The sequence below is a fragment of the Chlamydotis macqueenii genome, chromosome 1 (genome assembly GCF_036417535.1).
Source record: "Chlamydotis macqueenii isolate bChlMac1 chromosome 1, bChlMac1.mat, whole genome shotgun sequence".
NCBI lineage: Eukaryota > Metazoa > Chordata > Aves > Otidiformes > Otididae > Chlamydotis > Chlamydotis macqueenii.
Window position 1 is genome coordinate 117,158,885 of NC_141556.1, and position 15,844 is coordinate 117,174,728.

The 15,844-nt window shown below is 46.3% G+C and overlaps 1 protein-coding gene across 2 annotated transcripts in view; it reads right to left on the bottom strand.

Annotated features, from left to right (window-relative positions):
• Nucleotides 1-10,869, bottom strand: part of RUNX1 (RUNX family transcription factor 1) — a 171,143-nt gene extending 160,274 nt beyond the window's left edge. For both annotated transcript variants that reach the window (XM_086765097.1, XM_086765090.1), the window contains exons 1-2: nucleotides 10,765-10,869; nucleotides 10,463-10,576 (exon numbers count right to left, since the gene is read on the bottom strand). In XM_086765097.1, coding sequence (XP_086621223.1) covers nucleotides 10,463-10,517 — 55 coding nt within the window. In that variant the 5' untranslated portion in view covers nucleotides 10,518-10,576; nucleotides 10,765-10,869. The remainder of the gene's footprint in view (nucleotides 1-10,462; nucleotides 10,577-10,764) is intronic.
• Between the last annotated feature and the right edge of the window lie 4,975 nt (nucleotides 10,870-15,844).

The window sequence follows — 15,844 nt, forward strand, 5'->3', positions numbered from 1 at the left end:
ACAGCTAATGTTTTTATATAGGCTATTTTTCTAATTCTTATTTCAATCTGTCTTTGAACTGCAGTTTCAAATAAGAGATGCCTTAATTTTGCTTGCATTTCCTGCAGGAAAAAAAAAAAATTCCAACAAGACCTTGAAAGAAAAGGGTATGAGACGTTAACAAGTGAGGGGATTCACACAGAAATGAATTTGAGGAACAGTGAAAAGATTTTGCGTGAAAACAAGTTGAAATCTGATGACAAATTTCTGTTAAATCATGTTGTGGATGGTTTTTTTACCAAGACAGCTGTGTGAACCAGTTGTACTAGCCTGAGCCTTCAGAAGAGGCTTCAGTTTTAGGCAGAAATACTCAATTACTGGTGTAAGTCATGTACAGGAGAGAAAACCTACCGAGCTGGTACCTCGTGCTGCCTCGGTTAGCTGTGCTTGCTGCTCGGTCAGCAGCTGCATGACTCACGCAGGGAAGCTGCTCCTGCGGGGACTGCAGGGTATATTGGGGTTTGTTGGTGAACAAGCTGGAGACTGAGCAGCATTTGCAGAAAAAAATTAGCAAAAAATGAATGAGAATGTGTCTGACAGGGAGAGAACAATTCATGAGCTGAACACCATGTAGAAAGACTCTTTCTTCCCTCTCTAGTTATTTTAGCTGGCCCAGGGTTGTGAAGGCAAACCCCAGACCAGAGCAGAGGATGGGTGGAGATGCCCGATGGGGCAGCCATCTCCCAACAGCAGGGCAGGATGCCCAGACCCCAGGCAGGGAGCAGGGGCAGCCCTGGCTCCCTGGTGCCCTTTGCAGGACTCCAGGAATGCAGCAGGCATACCAAGGGGCACTCTCTTTGTCCAGCCGCTGCCCTCAGCTTGTACAACATCATCTAATCCCCTCAGACACAGCGGGGGCCTGTTGTATTTCCTAATCCCTCTGGATAGAATGGGTTTTTCTGAAGGCTGAAAGGAGAGGAGAGACAGACTGAAAAACCTCCAACCACTTCTGTTTAAGTAGCACTTTTGATCTTCAACTGGTGCGGTTTAGTCAAACCAGTGACACACCGAAAGCTGGGGGATGTGGGCCTATGGAGCTGCTTTGTGCCCGTCTCCACGAGGGCCAAGGATGTCCCTGAAGTGTGGAGTTGTTAGGGGGAGGGAAGGAGTGGGAGGGGGCTGCCCCAATAAGCCTGCAAAAAGGAGCCGGCCCATCAGCGGGCGCTGGGAAATGCAATCTCTAGCTTGCACAGTGCCATTTTTTATTCAACAGCTCTTGCGAGCATGGTAAAAAGGGCAGAAAGCACTGGGACACCTCTCCAAAGAAAAGGCAAGCTGCAGCACAGACGAGGAGCCAGCCTCACCCCCTCACAGAGATGCAGTGGACAAAGTGGTACTGAATTTATTTGCAAAGTGTCTGGACAATGTGTCAAGTAAACCACTCTATATTGCAGTAACTGATTTGCTCACCTCTGTGCAGATGGGGTTAACGAGGTCCTAACTCGAGCATATCTTCCAGATATGAATTTTGTTACACCCAACCCATGCAAAACCCAAAGCTCATTTACATATAGCTCCTGAAAAACAGAAGCATTTTACAGAAGTCTGATATTATCTAGTAACTGTACTTTAAAATAAATTGCACTTCCCATGTACTGGGCATAGCATGTAGTCTCATATCAGTATCCTGCTCAGGATGATTTGCAACCAGGACAGATGGTCAACAGCCATGGCAGCCTTGCCGTGTGGAGACTGACCACAGAGTTGAGGCCTCCTCCTCATTGCCTCGTACCTTGAAAGTGCTTACGGGGTTACTTTCCAAAGCTGCGGTCACACTCACAGAAGTCCTGTCCCTCTCTGTCCTTCTATATAAGACCAGGAGATGGTACATGCTAAAGAGTGCTTAGAGTCTCTCCTCACCACTCAATGAGGATACACCTCACCTGTCCACTGCGCAAAGTGTACACCCTTGATGTACAAGCTTAGTACAAACCAACAGCTACCAACCAGAGAAAAAATCCTAGCCAACTCCAAGTTCCCTCTACAACCATGCATAATATGCCACAAATAATTGTTCCACACCAATAGTTCCTAAGTAATAGCAACAAAAGCTTTCATTCTCAAGCTATAGTTCTGCTACGTGGAGTCACATGAATTATACTTGCAGCTTAATGCTATGTTTCTTTCAGCCCCCATGTCAAGACAGGCATTCGGAGTTCACCTTTTATCTTATTCACATCTTCAGCTTCACGTTTTCCTCACACCTTTCTTTGTCCTTAAAGGGCAGACTCAACCCCACGGCAGTTGATGGCCATTTTGTCCCTACCTGGGTGGAGCCAGTATGTTATCCTGAGAATTGGCTGTGGTGCATGGTTTCTGCTTCTGGTCATGTCTTCAGAGGAAAGGGGAAGCGTGACTGCAGGCATATGGGAGTAAAGCAGCACTAGCTTAAATCTACGCCATTCCTGTAATAACAGCAGTGAAAACCCAGAGGTATGTCTCCCGCCCCCGCTCACCACCGCGGTGTGTACTGACGTCTTTCAGGGGTTGGCTGGTGGTGACTTACACCCATGTGTTTGCATCCGTCTGTGTTCTCCTTGCTAGACAGATGAAAGCCTTTGTTTCACTCTGCCAGCTTGCCTTCCACTACCCTTCGATAGTGTGGCAAATATAAATAGAGACCTAAGTGCCAACAGGCAAGGAGGCTGGCCTGCCCGCTGCAGGCACCCCACTCTCAGCCCCTCTCTCAGCACACTCGCAGCATTTGCCTTTGCCAAAGCAGGCAACTGCAACGTACTTTAGCCACACGTATGGAGCCTGGTATCCATCGGTGCTTGTTCAAGGCTTCTACAAATGCCTTGGTACCTCTGAGACACGCGCCTGGCCAGCATGGCGCAGATGTATGCCATAAAACCATCTAGGAAATGGACTTATGAGTGATGAAGGCGGTGCTGGATCTGAGAAGATGCAAGACGTTTGTCACGAAAGAAACCGATATGCAGCCCCACACTGTGCCTCTTTGCCCCGAACACGCAAGGTATTTTGCAAATGGTCATCTTTCTCTTTTAAAGACCACAAAAAGGCACTTGCCTTCTGAGGCTGCTGAGGCTGCTGATTTGACGAGGATCACAGGGCTTGCCTTGAGTACAGCCAAGTGAAATGTTTATAGCCAATCAAGTAAAACTTGACAGGTTTCAAGTTTCCTCGCACCACATTCACGGAAAGATTTGTAAGAGAGGTAAGACTTTCAACTTACAGTCAAAACCCTACCTAAGGCCAGCTTCTGAGCACTTCTCAAAATCACAACTTCAGTGTGAAACCAGACAACAGAAAACACACTGCAAGACAAAATACTCAGAAGGCAAAAGAAAAAGCCCCAAGCCCCTGACTCGGACTGCTCTTGGGTTCACTGGAACCAGAAACTCAAAACAAAAAGCACAGGCTGAAAAAAAAAAAACACCCAGATAGATCAAAGCCAGGGAAAATGTTCTCACAGATCTTCGTGAAGTGAAACTACCCAATTTCACAGAGTTTCACTTGCAAGCAGAAGTGGTGAGCCCTGCGGACAGTATTCAGGATGAATTGGAAGCTCTACCAGGTAAAAGCTACCGTCACTCTCTACTTCCCTGCTTTCACAGTCAGTTCTTCTAAGCTTTTTTTTTTTTTTTCCCCCCCATTTCACTTGTCTGAATACATCTTTATAGAGAATTTGATGTTTTGGACTAAAACGTATCTTGGTCGTAAGCCCAGGCCTTACTTTGCTGGGACCTAAATAGAAGAAAAGGCATTTCTTCTGAAAATTGATGAAACTGGGAATCTGTCTATATCATTTCTATTCTCCATTCTGCTGACAGCCAGAATGACGTGTATTGCATTTAGTATCACTGTGGATATGCTTGTGCATGCATGAACTTCCCCAATGTACTCTAGGCCTTCGTAGGTGCCATTCTGCTCCAAATGCCACCACTGCCGTCATTCCATACAGCTCATTAATACACTTCAGGGGGGAGATATCCCTACTACTCATCTACTATTTGGAAAGCTGACTCAAGTCTATACAAATATTATCCGTTCTCTTAAGACGACAGAAGAGGTAATGAGGCAGCGTAATGTTTTCTTGTCCTTCTCTGAGACCAGTGATTCACGTAGCCAGCAGTCTGTCTCTCTCCGTGGCTGGTACCAGATGCCATGGAGGAAGCCACAATTCACGTTGCAGATGACAGACCTGCTTACATGGGAAGCTTTCTTTCCAAGCTTTAACAGAGATCCGTTTGTGCTCTGAAATACAGCCATGAGAGACGAAGGGAGAACTTAACCCTTCCAAAGCTTCTTTTCTCTTTGCCTAGCTGGTACATATTAAGAAACTGTTACATATATACAGGCCCAGCTGTTTTAAGGATCCTGCTAAACTTTTGGTTTCAATGGTTTTTATGGCAGTGAATTCTAGGCTGTAATCATTCACTGTTTGAAAAAATTTCCACCATACCTTGCCCTTTGACTAAGCACAGAGAAAGGAATAGGAGTGAGTGGGCGAGCTGACTATCAGAGGTGCTTTAGGAAAAAAGCAAACAAACAGAAAACAGAAGAAAATAAATAAAACTTGAAAAAAATCTGAGCAAACGCATCCTTGTACACTGTAGTCTGCAGGAACACAGAAAATCCATCAGGCTTGTGCCCTTTCAGGGAAGGGGTTGGGTGGCCTGCCCTGAGCTCCCCCACTGTAGGCTGGAGCGCCTCGTCTCTGTGCACAGCCCGATGCTCACGGCAGCTGCTCCACCTGAAACGCTGCACACCTCGATTTAAACTCACACCCGGAGGCCTGCCTTGGCACGGGGAAGACAGAGATGCCAGGCAGGATTTTGATTCAAAGAGCGGGTGGTCCCTCTTCAGCCAGCCTCAATTCGTCCTCTTACCCAGAGCCAGAGCTCCTTGCCCTCCTGCTGGGGCTGCTGGACCCATATTGCCGCCCTCGCCCAGCAGCCCATCAGGTACCGACGCATTTCGGCACAAGCAGCCCAGGTCTCTGATGGAGGTTGTTATATCTGCATGGTGCGGACCTCCTCCTCCACCCAGCTACCAGAGCCAGCCAGGTACTCTGTGGCTGCCTCCTACATGCAAACCCTTGCCCCGTGTGTGCAGGAGGAAGACAGGTTTCCCTGTCTTATCACAAGGGTAAGCAACCTCAAATTATCACTTATGGAGGCACAGCAGCTGGCAGTTTCTGCAGAGCACAAGCCCACCCTCTTCCTGCAGGTGGCATTCCCCCTTATCCCCTTAGCTCCTGAGCCTGCTCTGCATTTCACCCTTGCTCTGCACTGCAGGACAAGACGACCTTAGGGTAACACCCCCTCCCTGGCCTTCCTGGCACCGCTTCGGGGGTACAGCGGAGACCCTGGGGAGCCAATGCATCCTCTCTGCATGTGGCAAGGTGTCCAAGTCGGATGAGCTTCCCCTGTTGTTGGAACAACCTTAGTTCTACAGAGAAACACCTTTGCTGTTTCCTTAGGATTGCTTCTGCTTAGCTTTTAAAAGCAAGTATGCCTATTTCTAAATCCCAAACCAGTAATTCCTTCACCGCTCTTGGTTTAGGTATAGACTCTCTCCTCTTGCGTAACAGGATGATGCAGATACTAATTCCATGTTCTGAAGTAAAATTCTTCAGGAGTTCATAAATTACTTCCATAAACTTGCCAGTATCACTAGCCTTCATACGCATTTAAAGATAAGCAGACCGTCCTTTGGGGGTCATTCCTGAGAAGTCAAACTAAACCACGATTATCTTCTAGTCATGAAAAAAATGTAGTTTATTTTCTATTCATATTGCATACACCGGCAGCGTGGGGAACATACTTTTGTTTCCCACCAGAGAGCTACCTCAGAGCTGGAGTTTGGCTCTCATGATAAAACACAGTCCAAGGCAGAGCTGCCATCCAACAATCTCTTATTAATGGCCACACGATAAAGGGCAAGCCCAGCTGGGGGATCTGCAAGCCAGCCATAATCCTAAGTCCTTGCTAAGACTGTCATCACAACACATCACTAAGCTGAGTGTGACTGGTTAAACACTCAGCCTGATATTTTGGCCTAGGATAAAATCTCTTGATCATACCAAAGCAGTATATTCATCACTGCCAGATACTTTGCCCCTTGCTTCACAGGAATTCCTGTGTTCAGGTCTTGCAATATTTCTCAAGGCTTTTAAATGAAAAAAAGGCTCAAACAGAGAGAAGGTTGTGTAAATCAGACATTGTGCAAGTTTTTTTTTCTAGTAAGCCAAGGTTTTTATGAGCTTTAGCTCAATTTCCTATTCACAAGATGCAGTTAGTATTTTATAATGCTGACACAAATTCAGTCTTTGTTACAGTTCAGGCAGTCTGCAAAAGCCCTGGAAAACTTTCTCTCTCCACTACGCTGTGACAACATAGCTTATGCTATTGCGAAAAGATAGGCTTCTTCTACTGGGCGAGTGAATGAAAAATATGTGTAGTGTTGGGTATGGTGCATCTCTCAGAGAAACATGTCTTTGGCAGAGTTACTTCTAGTACATGACCGCTTCTGATAACGTCACCAGTTCTAGAGGGCTGAAATCATTACCAACTTGCTACCCTGCTTCTCAGGCAGCACCCTCTGCAGACAAACATTCACTCCTAGGGAGGTCTCATATGCTGAGAGCGTGAGACTGCAGATGTAGACTTGGATAACAGGAATCTTCCAATCATCTCACCCCCCATCTCACATACAGCACCAGGGACATTAGGTGTCTACCAACATAAACCCCATCACAAGGCAACTCAGAGGCACTAACTTTCAACGAGAAGTAGTATGCTTAGGCATAGGTGTCCACGGGTCCAGTCAGGGAAGTTCTTCACAACAGGAAGAGCTTCTTGCTACAGCTTTATTTATCATTTCCAAAGGAAGAAGCCCACAATGGCTGGGCACCACTTGGCACATTAAAACTAAGAAGAAAGTATGCACAGTGTATTTTTCCACATTGTAAAAGAGCTTTGCTGGAGTTCATTTCCATTTGATAAGAAAACAACAAAATGTTGCACCACAAGTCTTCATTGCCTCAATTAATTAATAAAAAATACAACAAAGGCAAAACCAGGAGTAACCTTCTTTGCATATTGAAATAATTTGACCTTGCAGCAAAAGGAAAAATGAGGAAAAAGTGCCCTCCTGGAAAATATTATGTTCCATGCTATATAGAGCCCTATGAAAACCTTGCAAAAAGATTAGTTATTCTGTCTTCCTTGGCAGGTAAAATTATTAGGAAACCTTACAGGACAGTTTAAGGCCTTTAAGAAGTTAAAAGACCTTATGGGGTGGGGTGATATAATGTAATTATGTAGGCACCCTTTAAAAACTATATGTACACTCTTTAATACAAGACTCTCCATCAGGTCTCGTTTTGGTCCCCCTGCCTCCAAAGATATCACTGTGTTGGCTCAGCCAATACACATGAACCTGTGTCAAACTCTCAATAAAACCAGCAAATCCGTCCTTATACTATGAATCTTGCTAGAATAAAAGTTTCAACTACAGCCTTGCTGGTGCAGTCCTAGATCTGAGAAACAGATGGAGTGATGTTTTCCTGTGGGTTGCAGCAAGACGCCTAGAAATGCTCCTACCCTTTACTCCTGACAGCAAGCCCAGACCGTAAACTGAAAGACGCCATTAGGAAAATGAGGCCGTCATTAAAGGCAGAGCCGGTAAACATTTGAATGTGCTCAGCGTGCAGAGCACGCCACAGGAGGTTTCAGTATAATCCTCATTTCTTTACCTAGTGGCAGAAGCAAGGACCTGGTGTGGTATGATAGAAAAAGGGCCATATCCTTTGTGGTGTACCACATTCAATTAATATGTCAGGCTTTCTATGTCTGTCACTGCTCGCAGGGGCTGGAACAATGGTTCTGCTTCCCCACTCTCCTCTTTTTTTCCCAATTTTCACATAGTATCAGGCTAAAAAAGAGTTATGGATTTCCTTGTCAGAGAACTGCATGGACTGATAAAGTGAAATCCATGGCAGAAAACAAGTTGTTATTTTTCCCTTTACCTCACGATTTCAGTTAAGAGAGAAAGTGCAATAAATTTCGGCGGGAAAAAAAAGAAAAGAGACAGTTTTGGACATTTCGAATGACCAGTCTATGTAAACACTATTGAGAAATATGGGTGAGAACAATCGACCCTAGGGATGATTATTTTTTTTTTCTCCGGGGCCCAAGAGTTACTTTTGCTGCACCCAGGATTTTGAAATTGTGTGAAGTTCATTTGAGTAGAAAAAGGAACAAAAAGGGAACTGCTGGAAAACCGTCACAGCCTTCCATGTTCAAACACAATATTCTTTCGCAACGATGAAATATTTGCTTTATAACTCAACCGAAGCCCTGTTGCCCAAGATTTTCTAGCACTGTACAGCAGGAGTTTGATCTTGCTTGTGCTGGGTACGTACTGGGAACTGTACCTGGATTGTCAAAACTGGATGAGTATATAAGCGCAAGACTTCTAGCCTAGTCCACAAAGAAACACAAAATACTGGTATGACAGTAACATTAACAACAATGATGAGAACAGTAACAAGGAGGAGAATAAAACCCATTCTGGAGCGTGGAGCTAAATCACTTGCTGGATTAAATAGCTTTAATGATACTCCTCCTTTTCTGGACAAATCGGTCCTTGGTTTCCAACCAGCTGCTCTCAGGCTCTCTGGGCTCCTGCCTGCAACACGGCTGTTGCTGTCCCCAACCCATCCTGTGGGCTGGCTGTGCTCTGGCACTGGCTGCAAGCACTGCCCCATGAGGTTCACTCTGTTTGTTATTTTATCAGAAGCACAAAAATTTCCTCACTAAGTCTTCCTGCGCTGCAGATTAAACAGTAAACAGTTGGGTGAGCTAAAAAAAAAAAAAAAAAAAAAAAAAAAAAAGCTGACGAAACGCAGGAAGATCCTTCTTGTTATTCTAGTAGTATTGCTTCCTTTGCTTGGTAGGGGTGCTGAGGAAATGTCAGCACTGCGAGCACCGCAGAGCAGTCAGCCACTTTTTGCTCACCCTTCAGCATCTCCCCTGCCCAGGCTAGAAGGTGCTGCGAGCCCGAGTGACTCATGCAGCTTGCTGCGATTCAGCTCTCCTCCCGTGCCAGGAAAGACAAATGTAGGAAAACTTTTAACACAGAGCAGGAGAGGGAAAAAAAAAAAGGAACCGAAGCAAGGCGCGAGAGTGGGCTAGCATTTCGGCAGGCTGCCCTCCTCCGCCTGCATCCCGCTCGAGGGAGCACAGACCTATAAGAGCAGCAGGGTGCCGGCAGAGCTGCTGCTCGTTTGACACAGCAGCTGGGACAAGCCTTCCGCATTCCCCAGCCCGCTTATTAATACAAATAACTCATGACTCACACCGACGCCGCCAGCGAGGCCGGGAAACTGTAGTCTGTAACTATAAAGAGTTATGAAGTGCTGCTCTCTGGCAGCACCCCGGCCAAGCTTGACGAGCGGTCCGCAATGGGCTTTGTGTGCCTTGTCATCCGAACAGGCGCAGCCCTGCTGCAGAAAAGGGCTTGAGCGGTCAGAGGGCTTGCGTGGAAAGGGGAAAAGTTCAACTGTAGCATGAGCTATTTAGGAAGGTAGTTACGAGGAAGCGGACAAGTTTCTCGTGCCAGTCCCCAACTCACTCGTATGAATAACCCATGACTAAACCATTAGCTCCATAGGGGGTTGTGAGAACATTAAAAGGAGCCTCTGAGCGCGCTTGGTCACTGGTGAAAAAAGACAGATTGCTGGGTGAAGCCCTTCAGTTCCCCCCCCACCTCAGCCTTTACAGGACCGCTTCATTTCTCTAAGGGTGGCCACAGCCGATAATTCACAGTCATCCGAGACCTGTGTGGCATCAAGAGAAACTCTGAGTTTATCCACACCACTTCTTTTCCTCAGCCACGTGAGTCGCAGCTAACTTTAAGCAGGTTTCTGAGCTTTTTCTGACTTCTCCCCAGTGAAGGTGCCTTTAGCCAGGCTGATGGTCTAGACAGCATCTCGCTCTGCTGGCTGTACACACCCGCTTGCTGCTCACTCCCCGTGTTTCAGGCTGTAATATGTGTCATATGCTGTTGACTGTCATTTTTCATGGCAGTGGCTGAAAAAGTCACAATTCTGCCAGAAAGAATCCAAAGGGTCTTGTGCCACTGCTGTTGTATCTGCAGTAATTCATGCGAGTTATTCCAGCACACTTTAATTTATGATGAGAAAATTCACAATCATGCAATGGCTGTTTGAACAGCTTAAATGAGTCCTTGTTATAATCTCTTTAACGGACTGGTAAGTAGTGAGATGGTATTCCTGCAGGCTCAGATATTAGCTTCGATGAGAGCACCTCAAAGAAAACTGAAGTGGGAAAAAGCATGTACTACAAGAATGTCCCTAGATACTCTTCAAACATGCATTTTCTTAAGTATGGGAAAGTAAAAAGTATATTTAGAAAGTCTGAATGGCACTTACCTCTCAAGAAGTGCTGGTAAGAAGGAAGTGACTCAAATATGCTGTTTGAAGCCATTGTTTCCTCTTTAAAACTCACTCTCTCTTTACAGTGAAGGAATATATGATTTCTTCTACCTTGGGGAGTGAAAAATGAAGAATGGTCATTGCTACCACCCTCCTCCCAGCCATCGCGCTCTGTTTTATTCCAGTGCCTCAGGAGCAGCACAAAGCAGATTATAAGGTTCTTTTGCTAAAAGAACTCTGAAATTGTTTCTTAAAAAGAAAAAAAAAATAGCGGATCGGTTGTGGTTGATGATGCTTACCACTCTACGAAACTCTGTGGTTTGCAGTCAAAACGATTCGCCCTGCCTGCTGACCAATATCCCGGACCCGCTCTTGTGTGACTGCCTCTGTACCCAACTTGTGGTTCTGTGGTTGTTTATGAGGCCCAAAGAAGTGTTTCACACAACCAAAATTACAAATTTAACTGTTCCCCTTTCCAGAACCTGCCTCCATTGGTCCCTTTGCATCACATGACCTGAGTGATGTCGACTTACTCTTTTTTTTTTTTTTTTTTTAACTTTCTGAAGTCATGCCCTACCCACTCCACCTGCCCTCCCCGGGGCTGCGTGAGGCAGCGATGGAGTCTGCTGAGGGAGGGAAAAGAAGAGTGACTCACCGTCCCTGATGCTACAAATGGTCTTGCTGAGTTAGTTCAACTCCGCTTGTTTTGTTGTTTGTGGTTTTTGGAACTACTGATTATTTTGATAGAGATTTCATTGCTGCTTATTCAATAGTAATTCAAACCCGAGTATTAGTCTGCTGCTAAGGCAGGATGTGTAAGTCATCCTGTAAAACATTAGGAATCAGCTGTAGGAAAGACCACTGACTGGGGAAAGGACATTGTAAAGAGGTTTTTTTTTTAAAAAAAAAATAAGTTTAAAAAAAAAGAAAAATAAACTGTCAAGGGAGACCAAAAAAGCCTCAAGATTATTTTGAACCTGTATTATGGCACCCTCTATGGAGTGTTTGAAGGTCACTAGTCTCTCAACCCACAGGGAAGGCTTGTAAGTTACTTCCATAAGGCTGAATCCAGTAGTCCTTGTTTAGCACAATTCCTGTTCCCATCAGAAGGATCTCTACCCAAGACAAAATCTGAGCAAAATCCTCAGGATTTAGCTCAGCATCTCTTGAAGTGATAACATGTTGTCCTTTCTGAAATCCTGCCCTTTCCTTCTCCCTCCCCAAAAGAAGAAGAAAAAAGAACAGGTTCTAAACCTAACAATCAATTTGCTGTTCTGGCTCTGTCTGTGACAATGCAAAAAGAGGGGAGAAAAGTCACTTATTACAGCACAGAGAAGTGGCTGCTGTGCCACTTTTTGTCTCCTTTTCCTCTCTTCTGAACACTGGGCAGCAGCCCTTTCCCACCTTGCTGCAAACCAGAGGACGCCTCGCACCTGTACAGCCTGGGGTTCAGCATGCTGAAACCCACGAAACCTTTGCCAAGAAACCCATGGCAATAAAAGGACCACGCTGAAAGCGGGGCTGGAGCCAAGCGAGACTTTCCCCACACCCTCTGAATGACTACCACAGTGGAAGAGCTCCCTTGGAAGAAAAGCAAGCCGCCCTTGCAATATTGTCAAAAATACTGGTAGGTGGAGCACAAATATGTAACAACGCACAGTTCCTCCGGCAAGGAGTTCACAGTCAAACCCCCTGGCACGCAGATACCGCTTGCGCAGATGGATGCCAGACCTCTGTGGGGCTCTGCAGAAACACCTCCCGCATTGAGGAGTAGGGATCCCCAGACAAAATTAGGTGCTTAGTGGTTTGGATATTTTCTGTTTATTGCAACTATGGAAATAGAATGCCTTTTCCTGACACTGCCTGCAAGTGTAATCTACCCAAGCATCCTGGGTTCCTTTCAGGGTTTGTGGGGAGCTGTATGTGTGTGTGAATTTTCCTCAGGCAAATTCAATCTGCTGAAACAGAAACTTCTTGTGATGCAAAAGGATGTGTCAGTTCTAGCAACACATATTACCTAGGAAATTGGGAAATTTTCCCCAAAGAATTTCCAGAGAAAACCAGAGCAATTTGGAGCAGCAAGATCAGGAAGGGTAGGACACTTTGCTACCGTGCACTGAGCCTACCTCAAACCCCTCCTGTGCTTGAATCAGGCCAGTAACTCAAAGCTTGGCTTTTTTGCTTACCAGCTCTTCCAGACCCTACCGCAACCAGAGCAACTTGTTGGCTGGTGTAGGATAAACCTCTCCCTGCTCCCAGAGCTGGACTCCTTCCACTCCCATGTAAATAATTCAACAAGCATCCACCAAAGAGAAAAGCAATGCCAACTCCCTTCGGGTGCTGGTCTGGGAGGCGGGATGATCCCAGGGGGGAGCACACCCCACCGCCCTGCCCGAGCCCGGGTGGGATCGGTGCCCGTGGGTGGCATAGGGGCCCGTGGGTGGGCGTTGTGGGGCTGGTAGCGGCAGAATGAGCTGGGGGCGGCGGGAGGAGCCCGCAGCCTGGGGAGCAGCTCTCCCTCAGAAGGGGAGCAAGCCCGAATCCTGGCCAAATTTGGAGTCTAAGTGACCTGGCAATGTACTGGTGTGTGGTTGAGCCGAGAGCGGATGTTGGCTCCATTTTTCCCTCGACTGCTTATGCGGCTGGGTTGTGCCATACAGCACGACACAATTGGAAGGCAAGCAACTGGTGGTATGTTCAGCCAGCACATAAGCTAATTTAGTCTTCTCTTTCTCAGGGTAGCTGCCCCAGAAACCGAATTATACAAGTTTAATTCGGCTGGTCAGAGAGCAGAAGCAGAACATTCACCTGAGTGTAAGCCAAGCCCTCAAATTTCAGACAGATCTGTCACCATATAAAAAAAAAGAGATTTAAAAATCAGGGACACAGAAGAGATCTATAATGCGCTGAGTTACCTGTGACTATATATCTGCTCTGTCCCAAAAGGCAGGATGTATTATGAAGATTTTAAATGACATCAGAAGTTTGAGGTGAGACCAACGGGAATGTATTGACAGTTGGACTCGATGATCTTAGAGGCCTTTTCCAACCATAATGATTCTATGATTCTGTGTATTTCAGTGAGCCCAAGGAACCAGACTGCTGCAGGGGTGTGCTTGGGCAACCTCACTGCTGTGGTGGGGAAAAAAATCAGACCCCCTTATTTCTGACCCTTTGTCTTGGCATCCAGGAAAGAGACCCTTCCTACAGGAGCTCTAGTCCCTGGCTGCTTCAGAAGGCAGCAATCATCGCAGCCTTGTATCACTATTTGTGCTGCATTCTATTTCCCTTTTTCTCGTATTCAACGGGCTGGGGCAGGAGAGCTGCCAGGGCTGGGACGGACACCCAGACAGCTAGAGCATGTGCCATGAGCATCCGCAACCCTCTGGGCAGTGCCTGGCAGCATGGCATGCCACACACAGTGAATGTCAGCTATGTTAATACCTTCACCTCAGTCATCTGCCATGAAGGCCGTGGCATAGCTATGCTATGTGAGAAGCAACAGTTGGGCTGGTTTTGTCATCTCATAGCTAGGGCAGATGATGCAAGGGAAAAGCCTGAGTGTTGCGACATGTAGCATGCCACCCTGGTCTCTGCTCTGCCAACAGTCAGCTGCAAATAGTACACAGGAATATGTTTTATTAAAGTCTGATCACCTTTAATTTTCAAGGAAAGGACTGTGCTACCTGGGTCTGTGCTACGCTGAAGTGGTAGGATGCACAACTTTTGTCCCAGGCACTGCTACACCCACCAGAGAAGCCGTGAATCCTAAAAAAGTGGGCAAGGGTTGCTGGCAACGCCTAATGCACCACGGCACCATTTCATGCTGCGTGCACATCAGCTGTTCCTACAGTCTTACAATAAATCTATGTCAAAATGTACTGTTAGCGTAGCTGGCATTGCTCAGAGGAGAGAAATAAACTGGATCATTTCACAATTCATGCCCCAAGGAGGGCATCCAAACATTGCTATGTGAGCCATGCCACCGTTAATGCCAGTCTCAATTTTCTTTTTAAAGTTGTCCTGTAGTTGCTGTAAATGGAGGCCCCTAGAAAACTCATGTCACTGGTGCTTAGACATCTTTTGCTTTCTAAGGAATAAGATGTAAGATAATGGTTAACCTTCAGGGAGTAGTATCAGTCTTAGATCTAGAAGCTGACACATCATGAAACAAATTAACAAGCGACCACATGGCAACGGAAAGATAAAATTTTCGTGCCAGTAGTCATTTGCTTGATTTGGTATACAGAGTAAGACTCAAAGATTTAGGTGTACTGAGGAATATATTCCCTGCATTAGTACTGCAGAGCATGGCCCTGTTGGCTGGAACATGACCTCCACTAAACAAGCCTTGACACCAGGCCTGTATGTACTCTGAAGTCTTGGTCAACAGATTGCATGTGGAGTCTCATAAGGTTGCCAAAATTTGTAAAAAAACCCCACCTCACTCCCTCCCTCAAACCCTCAACAGAAGTCCAGTTTTTAAAGAGCAAATACTTAAGGTCTCACCTCTAGGAATGACAAATTAACACAGGGAAAGCTCTGAGTGCTAAGATTTCAGTTTCTACATCTAAACTGATTTTTCCCCTTGCAGAGAACAGTAACCACTCCACCTCTCCAAGGTATGCCCCAGAGGCCAGCCACCTTGCAGGCTCCAAAAATCCCACAAGCTAGTGAGAAGCCCAAAACGGAATGATTTAGGGATTATTTTGGCCACTCTCAGGAGGTGTTGGGAGGTCAGGTTTACAGTTTGAGGTTTGACACAACAATGTAGGGAGGCGCATAGTCTCCCCATCTGCCCTAGAAGTGACCGACTGTATGTAAACAAAGGCTTCCTTCCCTCCACTGATAGCAGCCTCTCACTTTTCATTCTCCTTTCAATTTAGACTGGCTTTAATCCCTTGAGATCTTCCAGACAGACACCGTATGTCTCAATGCAGCGGGATGTGTTCGACCCTGGGGCATGATCTGGGTGTCAGATGCACTCCGCTGCTCTGCTCCATCGCAAGCAAAGCCTGGACTTCACCGAGTGAAGTGCACGGTGTGCCTGGCCAGCTTTGCATAAAGTTGGTTGGGTTCAAACATGAGCAATGATGGACAAACGCTAAATGGACTGAGGCGGCCCAGAGCAGGAGAATACCAGGAGAATGCCATTGCTTTACATCCACTTCTCCAATCCATGGGACAGAGCAAGATTAAAGCAAAGCAAATGCTCACAGTGAAAGGACCAAAAGTGTCCTTGAGGCTAGCCAGCAAGGGCAAACTCCAAATCTTGCACAGCCCAACGCTTTACCCAAACTCTAAACTAAACTACAGGCCCTAGTCAGCCAAGACACATCACACTTCTCTTCGCACCAGCCCCCTATGTACCCCAAAGAA